Source organism: Adelges cooleyi, unplaced genomic scaffold (assembly GCF_023614345.1).
Source record: "Adelges cooleyi isolate 19-005CV unplaced genomic scaffold, UGA_ACOO_1.1 ACOO_flye_CR_arks_rails_tigmint_CR_PRNA_108, whole genome shotgun sequence".
Lineage (NCBI taxonomy): Eukaryota > Metazoa > Arthropoda > Insecta > Hemiptera > Adelgidae > Adelges > Adelges cooleyi.
This window is the reverse complement of record NW_026095761.1, coordinates 6,622,710-6,643,511: the sequence shown is the minus strand read 5'-3', so window position 1 is coordinate 6,643,511 and position 20,802 is coordinate 6,622,710. Positions and strand designations below refer to the sequence as shown.

The window sequence follows — 20,802 nt, the reverse complement described above, 5'->3', positions numbered from 1 at the left end:
CCGACGATCGGCCCTGAGTACTTTATTATTATTTTGGTTTTAACGAGAAACCCGTCGGCTATAACTGCTGCAAGCGGCGTTAACCAAAACAGTGTCGCGTGCATTATTTTAATTGGAGGACACACCGGTGTATTTACTTGGAGCTCACGTTTGAGCGCTAGAATCCACCTAAATCTCTAATTCTGCGGATCACTTGCCATGATGACCCACATCTTATACGTGGACGTGTACAGTAAAAAGAAACTGTTATTATCATAATAAGAATGCAAGTTGACATGACTCCGTTGCACATAATAATAATACGTCCATCAAATCATAGTCGTTCAGGAATTTACCAAGTGGGGTAGAAGGTTACAACAATTATTATTTTATCACAGACATTTGACAAAATGTATTAAAATATATTACGTATTCCGCTTTTTAATTATTACACTTTTGACAATTTAAAAAACGTAATTTAAGCAGTCGTTTTAGATCATTTAATTATTTTTTGGGCTACTGTAAAATTGTAGCGTGGGAAAGAAATATTTCTGCATTATGCTTGCAACACAATTTCCGACTTTTTCAATATTGCCCCTCTGGATGTATTAATTATTGTTTAAGGAATTTATTGAAAAAGGAATACAAAAAAGGCTTAACGAAAATGTATCAATTCAATTTTAGACAAGATGAAAGTGGCAGTCGGGTTAGGTCGAAAATGGCTGTTATCGATTTGCGTGACTCCATTAAACGGCTTAAATATTTCATGTAAATGTGAACATTGAATATATATATATATATATATGTATATATTGTCAATAGGACATTGCCTGGTTATCTAACGTCTGTGCACCCGTCAGTCAAAAGTACAAGACCAAAACATGTGTCTGAAAATTATAGTCTCCCTGTCAATATGTCAATATGTCCCCCTTGTCGATAACGAATTTGTTTTTTTATTAGATGTACCTATATCGTATATTATATTATAATGTAGGCATTTGTGTAAAAATAAAATAAAACTTGTGCAGTATATTACTTAATTAAAAATTAAATAATGTTTAATTTTTTTAACGATTGAATTTTGGCATAAAAAAAACTGCCCGAGCGATAGTTAAAAGAAAAACCGTTTATTTTGTTTATTAAAGTCTGGACCATTGCCTAAGTGGACATACGACTCCTGGAAAAAAAAAATATAATAATACAATTCCGAGTACGCACGTTGCACATGTACTGTGTACATACCTACACTATACGGGTAATAATTGTAACAATGGAGCGGAATGTGTTAAAAGTAAATGTTAAATCGCGTTGCAATGCAATTTTATTCCTAGTATAATAAAAAAAAAAACGTCTGATGTCATACACCTTACAGCTGCGACGAGAGAAAAAAAATGTACAATGAAAGAAATTAATTTGAAAATTGCTTGTCCGTAGAATCATTCTGAGTGTACCTAATTTGTATAATAACAACCGTCTTCCGAAAAACAAACATGTATATTTAATTATGTAACCGTGATTTAACCTAATTAGTAATTTCAATAAAAATGATCTACTCCCCTAGGGCGGCTCTGTGCCATTATTACTGTTGTCTGTATATTTTTACCACTTACATAATATTATAGTAATAGCTTGTCGAGGGAAGAATATGTATTGCTGGTCCATTAAGCGTCCCTGTAAAATAAATTAACAGTTGATGTAATTAGGCTTCATCTAAAATAGATAACCTAACCGATTAATAATAATATTATCTGAAATACGCCCCGTTCCCATTGTTGTTGTATTATTTTGTAAAACCCTTAACAATATTATTTGTTTATCTCGTCCGCGTGCAACGTCGTCGGCCGGATAAGTACATTTTCTCCGAACGCTCTCCGGTCAGTTGTCTTTGGAAATTGTCAAAAGTCATTAATAAGACCCGAACACGCTTTCACCGTGAAATTGTCTTTTTTGTTCGGATTCGCCCCCGGTTACAATGGAGAAGACTCGTGGTACGACCGCAATCCGATGATGATATAATATAATGTGAATTAATAATAATTGTCCTGTTTTTATATATTTCTATGGAAATAAATCCGTATAAGACGGGTTCGACAAACAACCCCGTCGTTGATTGACAGTGAAATATATACTTTTATCGGAAATGTATATATAATAATAATAATATCCGTTATTGTGTGTGTGTTTATTGTGTAAACGGTGACGTTGCGGTCCGCAGCTACCATTATTGTGCCTCTGACAATTTGTCACCCTCCGACAAATCGGATGTGGGATCTTCTATTAGGCTGTGTAATTATTGCGAAAGGATTAAACCCCGGATCCCCGTGTATAATGTACCAATAATAATATCATGTTGGTGCCGGGATTGACGTCAACACGGTTTCTTCGAGATCAGCTGTATTATATTGCTATAATATTAAACTCTTCTTTGTTATTGTCCGGACAATGAGTCGTACAGTTTGTGTGTGTGTGTGTGTAAACACGTGTACGAAGACGACCTACAATAGTACACGGTCTGTACAATAATCTATTTTCCCATATTAAACGGTGCTCGCGTTTTTGATCCACAAATAATCTATACGTGAGACTACCGACCGATTATCGCAGTGGTTGGTAGTCCACCGAGTGTCCTTTTTCCATAATAATAACATGAAGGATCTTAAGCCCGGTCCGTACCAAGGGCGACACATATTTCGAGAACTTTCTGCGGTTCAACACAATATTTGACGATTGTTGAATGTCTCTCCGAGTAATACGTCCCACAGATTAGTATTACATTGTAGCTGGTAAAAATATTAATAAATATCTGTCGTGTGACTTTGTACACTATAATAATATAAATACTATAATTCCTTTTCCGGTTAAAATGTCTAAACAATATATTGTTTTTGTTTGTTCTATATTATATTGTATATTCAAATCGCATATTATATCCCTCCTCCATGTGGTATGTGAATTGGTAAAACAAATTTAAGAAATATTACAAAAATATGTTCGATTTTGGAATTGAGTTAATCCTTCTTTGCGTATAAGGGCATTTTCGTAATTAGATATTTTTAGTTTGGTAATTAATAACCAGTATATACCTACATGACCGCAACTAAGTATTTTCATTATTTAATTAAATTTATTGAGATTTTATTGTATGCAACTATTATACGTTTCGATGCTAAAAACTAAGTTTTGTCAAATAACGTCACGTATTTTCAATATAAAATATTATATAAAAAAAATCCATGGAACAGGGTTGATTTTTTATATTTCCATTCATATTTTGATCGTAGCAAAATACAGTACACTACTATCAGTTAGATTTTTTCTAAAAAGCAAAGGCTAATTTAATCACCCATTCCAGCTTAAGTGTTATTCTATTCCACCCTTTACGATAACAATGATACACTCGACTAACTTCGAATTTTGAATTATTTTTATTAGTCATTTTATGGATTTGCCTACACTCTTCGCATGATTCTCATCGTTTACAACGGTACACACCAGTGACCAGCAGTAGTATAGTCAGTAGCGAACAACATGCATATTATTATGTTATTGTATGTATGTTAGTAATATATTATAATTATTACAATATTATATAGGCTCTCCTCGTTGCAAGTTGCTTAATACGGGGGCCCGTCGTTATCGGTGTCCGGTTGAGTCGCAAGCGTTCGGCACAGACCGTCGCCTTCGTTATCTTCCACCACACTATATTATTATGGTATATAATATGCGCTTAATATATATATGTTATACTGTACGACCACCGGACTGGACACTTCCTGCGGTGAATTGGCGATAAAAAAAAAAAAAAGAAGGAAAATAGTCGTCAAAACGCACGTCCTCCGTATATGGGCTTGTTGTTGGGATGTATTGTATATAATAGTTGTGCATTACACATTAAACAGAAACAAAACAAAAAAAAAAACTTAGAAGAGGGCCGTCGTGGAGAGAGACAGTGCGGGCTTAAGTGATTTTCGTAATACTGTATTGCCCCGAAAAACCGTGTGTAGTGCGTGTCCGTGTGTCCATCGGCGTGAGAGAATGAGCCTAAACAAACTGCCAGTAGATTCACACCTGAGGTCGTCCCGTTCGCTTATACGTATATAAATACACCCATTACAATACATATAATATATATATGTTATGTTTTATATATACAGATATTGGAACGTCGCATGTGCGGTCGTGGCCGTAGGCGGTGGTGGTGTGTTATACTCTATACACACTGTATAAATATAAAAACCATGGGAACACCCTTTGTTTGCGCCTTAGGGTTAATTTTGGCTTAGTTTTTTTTCCCTCTCGTTTTTATAACGCCGGCAAAACAAATTGTCCCCAAAGGCGAGACCGTCGCATCCCGGTCGCGGTGACTAGCACCACACTACCACCCGGCGCTTGTGATTTAGTGGACACTAAACTCTATACAAAAGCGTGTTCTGTGTACTAACATTGTAACAATTATTTTCTCCTTGTTTTTACTTTCGTTAAACATAATAATACTACACAGAACAGTGGCAAATAGAGTAGTATGGGCAACAGACGAAAACTAAAAATATAACTAATTGTATTTACTATAAAAAGCATTAGGCCTGCACTTGCGTCGCGCCGGGTTCTTGAGAATTTACATTATTATTTTCTACGCATTTTTTATGTCCAGAATCTCTAATCACCATTGTATTATTCTGGCGTTTCTTGTGCACTGAAGTTTCAGCTCCTCCCGAGCGTTAGAAGATTGTAGTTATGTTGTGTTTACTTAATGCATTTACCGGTTTTGTGTTTCATATTTAACACTGCGTTTTTGTCGAATGTTGATAAGTGAGCCGGAATATATATAGGGGATCAAACTAGAAGTCTATAACACATCTAAAGACGGTGACCGAGCATGATGTCTCGACCTCAATACCTATTAATATTATTATTATTATTATGTTTATTGCTATTGTTTTGTACGTATAGGGTAAGACCTCCCCCGCGGACATTAAGATAAATGCATCGGTCATGGCGTGCCCTTATCAAGCGTGTGTGCTCTTTGGTGTGTTGTGTAGGTACGATGTTTTTCTAATAGTAAATTGTAAAAGCAATCGCAGCGGTTTTTCAAGTCTTGTAGCGTATTTGACCCTCGTAGCACATGCGAAGTATAGCCGGAATGTGCGGCTAGCACAGCAAGCGAGACCCGCAGCAGAGAAAAAGGTTATCGCAGAACCACGACCGGGATCGGGATTTATTATTAGAAATATTGTTAGAAAAAGCCAAGAGAGAAAGATGATTTTCAGCCAGACGAATTTGTTTGTTTGTTTTTTTTTTTTATTAACAGAAGATAAAAACGACTGTACTTATATAGATTTCGATGCGTATAATATGTATGTTATAATACTGTCTACATAGTATGACGAATGCACTTTTGATAACGGTTATGATAAAACGTGTTACTGTTGCATAATAATAATGCCACGATGTTAGGGCATTGGGAAAATGTATAAGACCGTTTAAGTGTCCTGCACAGTCCAATGTATAAAATGATATACGCTATATAGCTGGTGTTGTCCGTGTCATGTTAAAATACATTTCACCGTTTGGCGTTCCACGTGTTATTTTAGTTAAAGTATTTAATAATTAATTAACGCTCTCGTAATAATGTGAAATAATATCATTTTATACTCTGTGGCTGTGGTGCAACGTTATTTGAAACGATACAAGTGTCTGCTGCAGTTGGATTGACCCTGACCGATCTGCTATCTATAGCGTTAACGTTGATCCGTGGATTGATATGGACGTAATTCTGTCAAATTTGGCTGCGAGTCGTTACCTCGGGCTTTATGAGTTTTATTATTATGGCCGACAACAAGGTCTATACGATGTACATATATGACCCGTATACTATTCTTTCTGGTCTAATTACATGTAATTATAGTACCAACATTGTTGAATGCAGTTATAGTGTATTACGTGGTTGTTATTTATATTAGTAGATCACATGTAACCATTTATTCAAAGCGTCATACACACAACATACAGTTTTTAGTCTTTTAACTAAAATTTTTTTTTTTGAGAGAAAAATGTTTAAAAAAATATGACTACTGCGGCCGTTGGTATTCATTTTACATTTTAATACAATACAATATACATGTTGTTAATGAATTGTGGATTATATTATATAGTAAACGCACCAAGAATGATAACGGTAAATTGATAAGCGTTTTACACATCTCGTGTGTGTGTGTGTATAAATAGCAATAATATAATATAGCATGTATAGCAGCACGGTAACAGAATACAAAAATTACGATTTACGATCTAGTTGAATGAAACGATTGTAAACAAATCGTCATGTAAATTCTTATTATTATTATTGTTTTTTTTATCATTTTCTCGTTCTTTATCAACGATAACGTTTTACTACAATAATTTTATTTTTACGGACGAGTTTTTCATTTCCAAACGATTACCCGAGATCATCGGCTCTAATGTGGTTATTTATGTAACGTCTCGTGTGATAACAGACACAATCAAATTATATTGTTCTTTATCAATGTTTACAATAAGCATTACGTTATCATACTACTACATGTTTTATACGTCTACTTTCGTGACGTTAATACGTTTTTTGTTGTGGTCTGTGGCGTGTATGAGACAGATTCGCATCCAAAGATCAGCTGCTTATAGCATAAAGGTGTGATGTCGTTTTTTATCGTAATATTTAATTTGCGTTTCAAAGTTAATTAAAATACGTGCATGCTTTAATGTTATAACAACAATTATTATATGAATATTCAGAACAAAACATTGCAAATTATGTTTTTTGTGTAACCTAGCAAAGGTGGTTAACCAGCCGAACGCCCTCGTTGAGTTTTTGTAACAACTATGTCAGACTGGATTTAGATGTAAATTATAAAAATGTAATTGGTTACACACGAAAATGAAAAAAAAAATTGACAAATTGAAGACATTTTACCTAAGATCAAAATGAAAAAAATATTTCAATACAATACAGTTGTTATTTTTATAACAACTGTAGCTGACAAGTGACAACATAAATTTTGTGCTAAAAATATAGGTATGTTTTGATAAAATACCTATTCATTGATTGACTTTTTCCACTTGGAACTAGATTTATTTTCAATCTCGTTATTACTCGATTGGAAGGGTTTACATAAAATACATTAAATATGTAGTCAGTAAACAAGTAAAGTTAAAAGTTAAAAGTTCAAAATCGTGTGTAGAGTACAATATTATTATTTATTTATTAAATTTATTACTTAAGATGTGACATAATAACGGAGATGACTTTTTTGTAGAAAAAGGGCGTTTTTGCGCTTATGATTTCAAGTCTCGTGGGGTTTACATGTGTACAATTGTATTTGTTATTAATAAGGTATGAATGATAATAACAAAAAATGTTTTTTTGCAGGTCTGTCGGAATCGCCTGAACAACAACATCATGTAGTGGTCAGTGGCGAAGGGAACAGCGACACAGTGGCCGGCGTCGGCGGTGGTGAATACGACACTTCGGCCGAAGAAGACAGGGCGGCAGCGGACACCATCGACGAGCTGAACAACCGGCGTGACGTTATCGCCGATTCGGTGGAACCCAACGAACCGCCGCCCGCTGTAGCGATACCGCTTCGTCACGGCGGCGTGGTCGTCGTTAACGACGTTGTGGCGGTGGCCGCGGTGGACGAAGAAAATGGCGGCGGCGGCGGTAGCGCGGGCACGCCCAGCATCGGCTACGGGTCGCCGGCGGTAGATGGTGCGCCGGTCGGTAGGACGTCGTTCGGCGCGGAGGAGGAGGAGCCCGGTGCGGCTGCCGGCGATCGGTTACGGCAACAACAACCGGTTCACGGGACGACAGACGAACGGCCGACCGGCAACGTGTATGTACGTCGCGATGATATGAGCTATCATCATCAACAACAGCAGCAACAACACAACAACGGTCAGCAACAGCAGCATCAAGTGGTCGTACTTAATCAGCATCCCGGCAACAACAACCAATACGACATGTTGGTCGCCCAGACGTATCAACAGTCCAAGTACAACAACCCCGCCACCAGTCGGGACCTATTGGCCATGTTCCCGCAAGTGGTGGCCGCCGCTACTGGTCATCATCAGCAACAGCGGGACGAAGACGAAGAATTCTACGAACAGTATCAGCAGCAGCAACAACAAGCTTATAATCAGGCGCAGACCAAGTTCGAACACATCGTGCTCAAACAAGAGCCTCACGACCGGATCACCCAGCACGTGTACGCGGCCGCCGATTATTTCCAGGACCAACAGCTGTCGGTTCAGCTACAACAACAGGATCAACAACAGCACTGCTCCAGCCCGGGAAGCTCGGCCGAAGGGTACGACGAGGAAGTGGTGTCGGCCGCCGCGGTCAAAGGCGATCTGCTCGACCTGCATTTGCCGGCGTCGACCAGGGACGACGTGACTGCCGGACAGTCTAGCGCGTTCGCACACCTGGTCGCCGTGTTGCACAGCGATTCGGACAGCGCGTCACCCCTACAAGGCCATCTACAGGACGATCAACAACAGGGATCGCCGACAATCGTTTGCCAGCCACACGTGGCCGACCACTCGTACACGCCGTCATCGTCGTCGACGGAACAACAACAGTTGCAGCAACACATTTCGCACAATCACTCCGGCGGTTATCACCATGGATCATCCTCGAACGTCATTCACCAAAGCAACGGTTCTAATATCACTAGGTAAGTTAGCCTTTTATTTATGATCTATTTACGACGCGTTTCCCGTTTCGACTGTGATATGCGCTTTGTTTTCTATAAAGAGGTGTTCCTACTCTGCTCGAAGGGCCTTAAACCCGTTAAAAGTCCTTAAGTGAAGTGTTCACTTAAAATACTTTAAAAAATGTGTAATGTCGGGTGCCCCTCAAATTACCCGTTAATACAAAAGAACTATACCATTTCACACTGCGCTACATAGTACCAAAAAAGTGTAGTTCAACAAATAAAATAGGTAGATCTTTTCAAATATTGTCTATCACTCCAAAAAATATTTTTTAAACCACCGGGGGAGATAATGCACTTGCAAAAATATTATAAGTGTTACGTTTGTCGACTACAAAAGAGACGTTACGCATTATTTTAAAGGGGTCGGATTAGGCAATTTGCACATAGCTAAAGCCGTCTCGCGCTTTGGTCGACTGGAAAGCGATAAAAATAATATTAATTTATTATTTTTAACGTCTTTCGGCGGACCACGTGCTGTTGAGACACGGGTCACCGGTGACTTGACGTTGTAACGCACTCCAATAGATTACGAATAGATTATCAAACGGATTGCCATTAAAACCGTGATACCATCGATGTGTGTTATAACATATAATATTGCTCGTACCGTGTTTATGAGGCCAGCAACATTCTAATAGATTTCAGCGTTTTGTAATATTTCTCTGTACGGTAGGCAGCATTAACAGATGACTGATAACACTCAAAAGAGTGATGCGGCGGACGCGAAATCGAGTAACTTTTGTAAACGTTACACCCCTTCCCCTCCCCCAAGTATAGGATATTAACGATTATATTATAATCGTTCACGTGTAATGAATTCCTAACAACGCGTACAACACATTATTTTTGTGTTGGCGGGTCGTAATAATAATATGGTGATATAAAATGACTAATATTTCCGGTCTCCCAACAATGTTTATCGTTGATGTATTTTACGTGGAATGCCCAAAATTGCTATATTTAGCTGCGACCGTCTAGTGTCGATACCTGCGCCGGCACAACTCGCCGGGGTGTTGTCCGCGCCTAAGTATGATGTTTTTAAATAACGTGTAACCCAGTCTGTTTTGTGGCCGTCTGGGATTAAAAAAAAAATCTACAATAATCTGTCGCCTAAACAAAACATATTTAACCGAATTTCTGTTTTGAAATTCCTATTTTATTATTTATTGCCATTTTGGAAAGACCCTTAATAGGCAAACAAAATAATATATTATGTATAATGAATAAAACAAATTGTAAATTATAAATGTATAACATTGACATGTACATTGTATGTATGTATAGAATGGTTGATCGAAATGTGCAATAATAAAAATGTGCCAATTTCAATGATAACATCCGTAAAAATCATGTTTATATACGGCCAATGTGTATTTTTTTAACTATTTATTAATTGATAACGAATGGAATATTAGAAATGCATTTTTTTTTTTAATTTATCATTGTTTCGTAAATTGAGCACAACTCGATTCGGCCGAGAATACCAACGACTGATAAAACCATTTAACATTGGAACTTAGGTTTGACGTGAGCCATAGAAATGATAAAACTTTCATTTTTTCAATTGAAAGTTGTTTTACCACATCCTTCAGCACCCCTCCCCCACCCAGTCAAAAGAACTTGACAAGTATTAAAAAAAAAAAAAAACAATAAAATTTATAATTGAAATATGACTGATTGTAATTTCAAAAAAATCGTACTTGGGCTGCTAATTAATCCTCGATGGCCGGGAGAGCCGGTAAAGCGCATTTTTTAAAAATTTCACGTTTTCTCAAATATATATATATATATATATACAATAATAAAATTTATTATTACGCCAACGGGCGAGGTCGTGTGTGAGTCTTGGAAAACACAAAACAGCGACCGGTCGTTCTTAAACCGTAAATTACACACGCACTTGTCGCCCAACGACCTGACGTTTATTATTTGTGCCCGCGACGTTGTGTGCACTATGCACGCGCATTACCCTCCCCTGCTCCCGTTGCCTTCTCCTTTTGACCACGTTTGCTTCGCTATACTTGCTAGGCAGGTATTAGGTGCCTGAAGCACATTTTCATCGACGCCCCAAAGTTGGAAAAGGCTGGTGTCTTAGGGATAATATTAATATTAGTTGCGTACAAATTGATGAGTCACATTGGTTATCACTTATCAACATCAAAAGTATCACATCAGCACAATCGGTCGGACCCGAAGCACAAAATATAATATTATTATATTAATAATACTTTACCTTAGCAAAAACACAACGTGGTGTGTGTATAGTATATTATACTACTATGATTATTATTATTATTACTTCAATATGTTCTCTCGGTAATCGGCCGTCGACACCGCTATTTTCATTTATATAATTTTTAAATAATGTTTTTCGAAATGTGCTCCACTGACGGTATTTGAATTTTTTTCTCATCGCGGTCAACGGTCATCGTCGGTTTTTCGAAATCTCTTTCAAGTCCAATAAACGGTTTTTTTTTTTACATTATCGAATAATAGATTTCTAATTACCAACTACTTTCGACACGCTTATTAATATTGAATCGACGGTAGTAATTTTTGACAGAAAAAAAAAATACATTTACTATATTTTATAATTTCTTATCTGGCTCGCGGCCCGTGCGGATATTTTGCCATTTGTCGATGGTTGGGTTTTTAACAATAATTTTTTGTTATCTTTGTGTGTGTGTGTGTGTGCGCCGAGACAATTTTTGGACTCTGGACGTGCGTTTACCAAGTCGCCGTCGATCGGAGGACAACCGTGCTCGATAACGACCGACCAACGAAAACAAAAAAATATATATACATACATAATATTGAAGTTTACCTTCTAAGGCTTGACATAATAACTTTTTTCCTACCGTTCAAATACACACACATACACACACACACACACACACACCCGCCGTTGTGTCTCTCGTTCGACCGCTATATTATAGACTTTGTCCAGAAATTCCACTGTTCGGTGTACGGTTCACACGAGTTCATCTTAAATATTGGCTAGGTTATGTATACGGTGGTCGATCAGAGGCTAAAATTTAGATAACATTGAATAATATTCCTAGCGCAAAAGTAGGTGTTTATGGGCTTTTTCCCCATTATAATATCTATTGGCCGTTGCCCGTTAGAACTATGGACTCGCAGTCGATATGTTTTATATAAAACGAATAATACCTTTTCCAATATGATGACATTTTTAGCTGTATGCTAATACTTTGCAATACTCGGTAGGTAATTATTAGAGTGAGAGGGGGAGGATGGAGGGGGAGAATAAACCTGTTGTTAATTATTGCTTCTGTTGAACATTTTGAACAAAGTGACTTGTCACCTCTTTTCCCCTGTACTTCTCTTCAATTACAACCTGCAAACAACGGTCAACCGATACAATTGCGTGCTGCGAACGTCAGCGGTTTTAGGCTCGGCTTGTTAAAAAAAAAAAAAAAATACAAACAACCTCATTTGAACCCATTTGATTTTCCTATTAATAGCAAATGGACCACCACCGTCGACGAGTATAACAATTTATATTTATTCCATACAGGTCTGACCCTAGCATTATTATAATATAATAACGGATAACCAAACTTCCATAAGTACCTACCGTTTGCCCGGCCCAAGCCTTCTTCTCACATCCCCTGCCCAACACGACGGGTAACAAATATTGAATTTTTAGATATTGTATTCCTATTATTATAAAAAAAAAAAAATACAATATTTTATTCTATATAATAGTAATAATAATCTAATTTCCTCTGTTCGTTGAAACGTACAAACGGCGACTGTTATGTAGTTATATTTATATCGGGTACGATGGGCCCCGAGAAAATTTACTATATAACGTTATTATAATAATAATATTATGTCGCCGGCATAAATAACATTATGTCCCTTCTACCGTGCGTGTAGTGTATTATATACACGCCGAAGAGGCCTAATGAATAAATGGTAATTGTTCCAACACGTTCTCCTTGTGTGTATATGGCCTATTGTGACCGAACGAGCGCAACCAGCGACGGTACTACTTACATGTACACACACACACACACACATAACGTGTGCAAAGACCGTGTAAATTCATTATTATTACTCCGAAACATTTGTGTGTGGAAAAAAAAAAAATGTTATATTTATGCTGGCGACCGTTTTTTTCCCATCTAATTTTATGGACGCGATTTAAGTGTTTTTGCGCGCGCCACCAAGGACACTTGTCGCCTCCTGTTGGGTTGGTATTATACCTACTCGCACACATACTACACACTTAACGTTGGGCTATTATAATATTATGCCTAAGCGTGCCCTCTCCTCTGCGACACCACCACTCACTCCACCTCCCACGTTCGACCCCGTTCGTCGGTGTGTGTTTCACCTGGGCCGACGACGGCCTTTTCCGAATTCAACGTCATAAAACTGTTGAGTTTTTTATTTTTTTTATTTACCGTTTGCGGTCGGCCGCGGAGGCGTTCAAAGAAATAAAAAAATACAAAATGTATAACGAGTAGGATGAAAAAAAAGCGATGGGACAGGGTCAACGCGTGTGAAATATTAAAAAAAAAAAAATCGACCCGTTGGCGAATTCTTTAGGGTCGGGATGAGCATCTCGCTAAGGAAAAAAAAAACAAAGAAGAAATAGTATCCGTCTTAGTGCAAATAAATACAAACTTTATTACGCAACGGCCTTTAGAGAATCAAAGCGTGTTCACCCATACATTCGCCGTACAAGCCATAATTTTTCTAAACTAACTCTAGAATAACAATTGTTTATTCCAGGGCAGGCAATGAGGGCTGGATGTACCTCCTTGTGTACTTAAATTGTATGCGCGTTAAAAGGGTATTTTTTTGTAAGCTTTTTAACTTTACGGACTATTGCTTGTATCATATAAGCTATATGTATGGCTTGGGTAATAAAAGTCGAGTTAAAGTAGTATTCGGGATTTTATTACGTCCTCTTAACGCGTCTCGGTCTAGTATTGATGAAACAGAAGAATTGTTTGTTTTTTTTTCTTTCAATTAACAGTTGTAAAACGACAGTAACGGGATAGGCGGGGTCATATGTTGGGGAAGAACAACCGCGTTGTCCTTCTCCTGTCGATGCTGGAGATCGTTGGCCTCGATATAATATGCGTTTTATGTCGGTATTTCGTGTCGCCGCTATTTGAAATACGATCATCTTGGCCGGGTTGTGTTTTGTAAAAGTATTGTACGTATATTATAATAATAATAATAATATATAATATAGTATTATGTGTGTGTGTTGCGTATTATATATATATATATTTTTTTATTTAAAAAATATCCGAGGCAATAGGAGATGAAAAACTATATTAATGTTTACACAAACGACGAAGCGCGCGTTTGATGATCGTATCACAAATAGTTTTTGTCACAAAGGAATCTAAGCGGGTCGCGCCCGGTGGTTGAGAGAGCAGATTTGCTTGGACTTAGCTTGGCTAAGCACAAACTGCGGCCAGCAGCGATCCAGTAGACACGTTTATTATTATTACAATTTAATAAATATTAAATGGTCGGCGAGAGAGTTGATGATGATGGTCCGCCTACGTTCTTTGGTTCTTTGTTCGTTCTCGGAAACCGTCTGTTTATACTTTTGCGGTGTTTTTTTTTTTTTCACTTACTAACCGTTTTTTTTTCTCTTAACCGACGCCGAGGCTTTGTCGACGACACCGGACCCTCCCCTACCTCGTCGTTCCCGTATTTGTCGGTAGGGCTGTGTTGTGTCTTTACTAGTTACTACCGCCATCATCTCCACCGACCCATCGACCGTGGTTCCTCTTGCGGGCTGTGAACGGTTAAATTGTATTCCACACCGGGGCTTTGCCACGTGTCTCCACTGTCGTCGGGGTGTGTCTTACATATTATTTTGGTCTTGGTGTTATGTTGATCTTTTGTTTGTCTCTCATCTCGGTGTATTTCGGGAGACGACCTATGTATAGAGTATTATCGCTGACCGGTGAGATTCCCACGTAAGCAATATTATATATGTGTATATTGAATAATACCGCCGATCGGTCGGTTTCCTATTTCATCGATGCCGTGTCATAATAACATCAACAACAACAACAATAATAATAATAATACAACTACTTAAGCTTGTTTCGTAATTCGCAGTGTGTGTATATGTTAGATATATATATATATATACACGTCGCGATCATAATTATTATTATTTTTTATTTGGTTTTAGAGAGAATGAAAAAACGGTCTTACCGTCGCCCAAACTCGATTATAGTTTATACAATAAGCGCGCGAGCCGTTCGAGGACAAGGACAACGTTTAGTAGAAACATACATACGTTATAATGAAAATATACTAATCACCATTATTATTTGTTGCGAATATTTGTATTTATTGTTATTACTAATGATGTTGTCTTCCGACGTCTTCAATTTGTAGGTGGCAAATAAAGCAATCTCAATTCGCGGCGTCCACTGGACACGGTATTTTTAAAGAAAAAAAAAATCATGTAGATTTCGTTTTGTAACTGGACGCCAAACCGTTTTTGTGTTTACCTTAAGCGGTTCAACGCCGTCGTCGTCATTTTCTTCATATCTCGGTATCGGTTTTTAGCGCCGACACTAGTAAAAATAAACTAACTCCACTAGATAACAAATTGAAAATTTTAAAGTTTCTTTTTTTGTGTGTGGTTACTACTCGTGAGCGTGGTAAGAATTCGTAGGACGCAGTTTTATCGAAACGCAACATTTAGCACATACGATCACGTACGGTCCGCGTTTGACCTAAAACCGTTTGGCCATGTTTTGAAATCGGAGATCACGTTTGTTATCTCTGGACGTTGGCAAAAAATGTCTACAATTCAGATATTATATTATATTGTTTTTCCGCAGACCGCCGGGACTCGACCGAAATTTGTGTAAAATTATTATAAAATTAACAAACTAGAATCCTGCATATTTTTCTCTACCTCACTAAACAGGAATAATGATAAAGAATAGGAGCTCAACAGTGTGAACATTCAATCGGTTCACGCTGTGGTGACTCCTTGTTAAGTCGATATTATCATTAAACATTTTAATTTTAGCTTTTCAATTTAGTCATTAGTCCCTTTGGTCAGATCGGTCTATCAATCCGGTCGACCTCGTGTGTACAAGTTCTGGTTTTTCTTTTTGATCATTGCCACTGTTAGAGGGAGAGGGGTGGCGTCGGTTCGTGACAAAACCGTCGTTCCATTTTCCGTTCGCCCTACTTGTCGGGCACTGCACCGTAACACTAATATTATAAACAAATAAAAATTATCCAATCCGATTGAATAACACCGTTCGATAAGCAAACGTTAAACAATATATATATATATATATATATATATTATGGGGCCCCGTCCGACTTGGTTGGATATTATGATGCCCGTCCGAGGCTGAACGTGCCGCCGGCGAAAACACGGCGGCAAGGTCGCCGCAACGCCTCGGCCGGCATAGTGTAAGTAGAGGAGGTGTTGTTGTAGAGCACGTCTTGGTTTTTGCATCGGGTCGCCGGTGTTCGCGCGACGACGACAGCAGCAGCAACAGTTTGTGCGACCTGGACTTGTCGTTAACAACACCTCATGCCGAGCAGAGTAGGTCGGTGTACACTCAAGTACGCGCACACAAATCATGTCTCCCTATAGTTATTAGACGTTCGTAGATCTAAGACTGATCTTACAAACAAAAAATCCCCCTTTCCCTCAATAACTCGAGTTTAAAATTGTTTTTTTCCCTCCCGAGCAGTTCTTCCATGTACCAGAGGAGCAACGGTGGCGGTGGCTTGTATCCAGCTTCCCTGCAACAGTACTTCGCGACGTCTCCCGACCTCGTCAGTCAGCAACAACAACAACAGCAACACGCCAACAACATAATCACATCCGTAGCCGGCAATCACATGTGGTCCACCGGTAAGTTGATATAAGGTTTATTTTTCGTCCGCGTACGATAAGGCGAGCTTATGACTAAATTAATAAGTGGTCTATCTCTGTCGAAATATCGCCTCAAGAATTGTTGTTCGACAATCTGCATCTGTTGTCAGTACAACTGATGTCTGTGTTTTAAATAGGACTTATCGCTTGTATAATGTCGTTATAACCGTGAATTGAATTTTTTTGCAGTGGTGTCCGAAGACGGTAGTTATTCTCCGTCGTCCAAACATCAACAACAACACCAACAGCAATGCAACCACAACGGCGGCGGTGGACTGCCGGCTTTCAGCCAGCGTTTCGGCACCCACACGTCGTCCGCCTCGTACACGGCCTCCGGCGTGTCGTCCAGGCCTTCTTCGTCCACGTCGTCGTACCACCCGATCGTCCCGTCCGGCGGGTACCACTTGGCCCCGTCCAACAACGTCAGCGGGTCCTCCGTCGCGGACACCGCTTCGCTGCAGTGGGCCGCCTCGCACGGCTACCCCAACACGGACGGCACCATCAATTACGTCACCATGTCCACCACCAACAACAACAACCAGACGGCCGGTGTCCGTAGCCGGTCCACCGCCACGTTTTCGGCGGCCGCTTCTCTTTCAGCACGTGAGTATTCGACTTAATATAAATTTTGTTTTTTAAACCTAAAACACGTTTTTTTAGTTTTTGTGATTTTTTCGAATGCGAAATAAAAAAAAAAAAGATATTAACTATTAAAACGAGATAGTGAACACGTAATGGCTCACGGTTGCGGCCATATCCAATTTTCATTGGTTTTTGGCCACTGTGACTCCTTCAGCACTTGGCCCTATAATATGTTATAGTGGTTATAACAACGCGTGTTCGTCCGAGTATCGCCCATATCGGGAAATCCGCGTTTCGTAAACATAGGTCATTATTCTGTTATGTATTTCGGGCAAATTGTTGACCTTATTAACACATTTATGGGTGTGCTTAAATAATGAAAAAAAAATTGAAACGCGGCGTATCTCGCAGCGGCACCCGGTATTAACGACGCGGACGACATTGTAACAACACACCGGAGAAGGCACTTTCTTGGGAACGAGCCCCCCCGCCGTCGACGGGTCCGGGTCACGCTAAAGTAGGTGTCACGAGGATGGCGGCGGTGGGGGCCACCCAGGCGGACACGATGGTGTCTCGTGTGGCCGCTTTACAAAAACAATGTGTGTGGGTCTGTCGTTTTTTGGTGAACGGGAGGCATCGCGATCGTGTTGTTATTGCTGTTGTAGTAACGCGCGAGTGACCGCCGCCGGCTCTTCGTTGAGTATCTGTTTACCATTAATTTACCGTAAATACAAAAAGTGGCCGCGGCCTGCCGGAGTTTGTTTGGTACACATAAACGTGTGTTGTCCGTGTCACGGCCAACACGTGTTTTGCCGTGCCATCATCGGCGGGGTTCGCGGACACGTTTTTTTTTTTGCCCTCCTAACACGGACCCCGTCGTTGTAAATATTATTGATCTCGTTTCGCCGACTCGCGTCCTCTGCCCACCAACGATTTTTCGTCCCATGTCCAAACACCACCCGCGCGCTGATAAATGATCTATTTTTGGGAGGCAAAAAAAAGGGTGTTGCGATTTTTGTTTTGCGAACAGCTGTCGCAGTTGTTAGTCAATCGGTTTTTTATGAAATATCAATTACACCATCGTTTGGATTTATATTGTTGTTGAATTTTCGTTTATGTTCAAACCCTTTCTCCGGGACCGATTAAAAAAAAAAAAACAAACATCAGAGATTACAATCACGATATCCGTCGTTGTTTCAGTTTGGTAAAAAAATAAACCTAGTAGTGTTTTTATGTTTTCTTACATTCTAACGACTAGGCGGTTTTTTTTCGAAGGGGACCGCCGCCGAAAATAATCGAATCCGTTTGTCATTGATTTAGCACGTCTAGTGTTTACTCGATTTAAGAGATGGTACTACGCCGTGGTCAAAGATCGCTTTGTACCACTTTGCGCTTTTTTTCGAATGGAAATTCAATAAAAGCGCCGTTAACATGCATTTTTCTGGCCCCTGCGTAGCCTTAGACGGCCCTGTTTGACTGCCCTTGCCGCTTAGGTTGCGCCCACGCGCTGCGAAAATCCATACCACGTTAAAACGTCACCTTTGTCACTTTTTTCCGCTTAAATTGTTTTTCCTTACTCGTGTTTTTTCCCACCGTAGGCCGTAGCAATACGAATATGCTCTGTGGTTTTTTTTATCGCTTAATATTCGTTTTTCCCCCCTGACAAATGAAGGCGCGTTAACGGAAGTTCGTTATCGTCGTCGAAGGAGGAAAAACAGAGACCGTTTAAGTACGCTGTACGCCGGAAGGGGGGAAAATTGTTTTTTATTTACTAAATTACACATGCACTGCACAGCGGATTCTACCTGTCCAACGCCAGGATCAATAGCCTCGATCCCCTTCGAAACGCACTTGCCGAGTGTACTTGTTTCACACAATAATAAAATAATATACTGTTTCGTAATCGTTTTATGTCTTGATCGTCGGTCCGTGCTGTTTCTAATTATTTTGCACCCGTACCTACGTGTGACACCAACCGTACTTTCAAACGGTTTTTTCGGTTGGGTTATTCCCCAAATACGGGCGACGGGTGGTACTCGGCCGTAGTCGCCCATTCTATAAAAGACTTAAACTATGTAAAAGACACTATGACGTTCCCAAAAAGCTGGTCGATTGATTGGCGAACTGTGAAATACAAACCCATATAATTTCCTATTATCAGCATACGAACGGCTGCCACCGGAGATTTAGGCTGACCTGGCAGCAACAGGCGATCCGAAATTTGACTCCTATCTGTGTAATCGGTTCAAATCGACCCCAATATATTTATACCGATCTAATATACACTTATTATACCAGTTTTGCTCACACACCACACACATATGTTAAAACAACAAGAGGGGCGCTTGACGGTGTCGCGAGGAATTCCTGAAGGCGGCAGTCCGTCTGTCCAGAGAGACACTAGACCTGAGTAATGGATACTACTACTACTACAACACTGCATTCACACAATTTGATAGTAATACGAGCACTCCGAGTGTCGATTATTGTTTTTACGGTCCGCTATATGTATGTTATAAAGGGGATCGTCGTGTGCGTTGTGTTGACGTTGACACTTGACACACGTTGTATAGCCGTTCGTTACAACAACGCATGTCCTCTCTACACTAATAGGGTCTATCATAATGCCATAGCTAAAATATCGGCGGACCATCCTCTGTAATAGACCTTTTTTTCTTCCTTTTATTGTTTTTGTTTTGTTTCCAATATTTGCCCTTTCGCGCCGCACGGGCACAGACCACCGGCAGGTCGTCAAATATTTAAGCACCGTCTTTCGGGCGGCGCTAAAATCTTTCCTCCCATCACCCCACCCCTTCTGCGTGCAAGTCGTGGTCGGATTTACGTAGTTATTATTATTATTATTATTTGCAACCCATTACGCAATAACACGAAGGTGGTGAAGTCTCTCCTCGTGTACATACAACGGCCGCTCCTTATTTGTTTTTTTTTTTTTATATTTCTATAACATAAATGTTTTACTGGACTTTCACCTCGTCGTGTGTGTATGTACAGTGGAAGACATGGACATGTTTTGCGAGGGGCGGGAGTGCGTGAACTGTGGAGCTATATCCACTCCACTGTGGAGGCGCGACGGTACCGGCCATTACTTGTGCAACGCTTGCGGTCTGTACCACAAGATGAACGGCATGAACAGGCCCTTAGTGAAACAACCCCGACGGCTGGTTAGTCTTAGAAATTGATTTTATTTAATGATTAAAACAAATTAACTATACCGTGGGTGTGTGTGTGTGTGTGTGTGTCTGTTGGTCTAATTCCGCGTGTGCCGTTTATAACTTGCATTCATATTGTTAATTATTAACGCGATAACGACACAATTTTTAATTGTTGTCGTTTGCATGCACGAGCTTCTTTTTGTTGATGTGTGGCTTAAGTTTTTACCTTGTTTTTTCTGGTATAAACTCTCGGCTAACGAAGCACGTGGGCTTCGAACGCGCCACAGTTATAACGTTAAAAAGATACCATCCTTAACTCGCGCCACACTGCTCCTGTCCAGGTAAGCGAAAGCGGTTCGATCGAGTCATTATGTCACAAAACCCTTGTAGAAATCCCTTTGAC

The 20,802-nt window shown here is 39.5% G+C and overlaps 1 protein-coding gene across 6 annotated transcripts in view; it reads left to right on the top strand.

The window, feature by feature from the left end:
- LOC126840486 (box A-binding factor-like) overlaps positions 1-20,802 on the top strand; it is a 43,714-nt gene that overhangs the window by 20,101 nt on the left and 2,811 nt on the right. For 4 of the 6 annotated variants that reach the window (XM_050576294.1, XM_050576268.1, XM_050576258.1 and 1 more), the window contains exons 2-5: positions 7,382-8,684; positions 16,460-16,623; positions 16,834-17,247; positions 20,239-20,408. In XM_050576294.1, the coding sequence (XP_050432251.1) occupies positions 7,382-8,684; positions 16,460-16,623; positions 16,834-17,247; positions 20,239-20,408 (2,051 nt within the window). The remainder of the gene's footprint in view (positions 1-7,381; positions 8,685-16,459; positions 16,624-16,833; positions 17,248-20,238; positions 20,409-20,802) is intronic. The other 2 variants (XM_050576285.1, XM_050576277.1) reach the window with 1 other exon arrangement.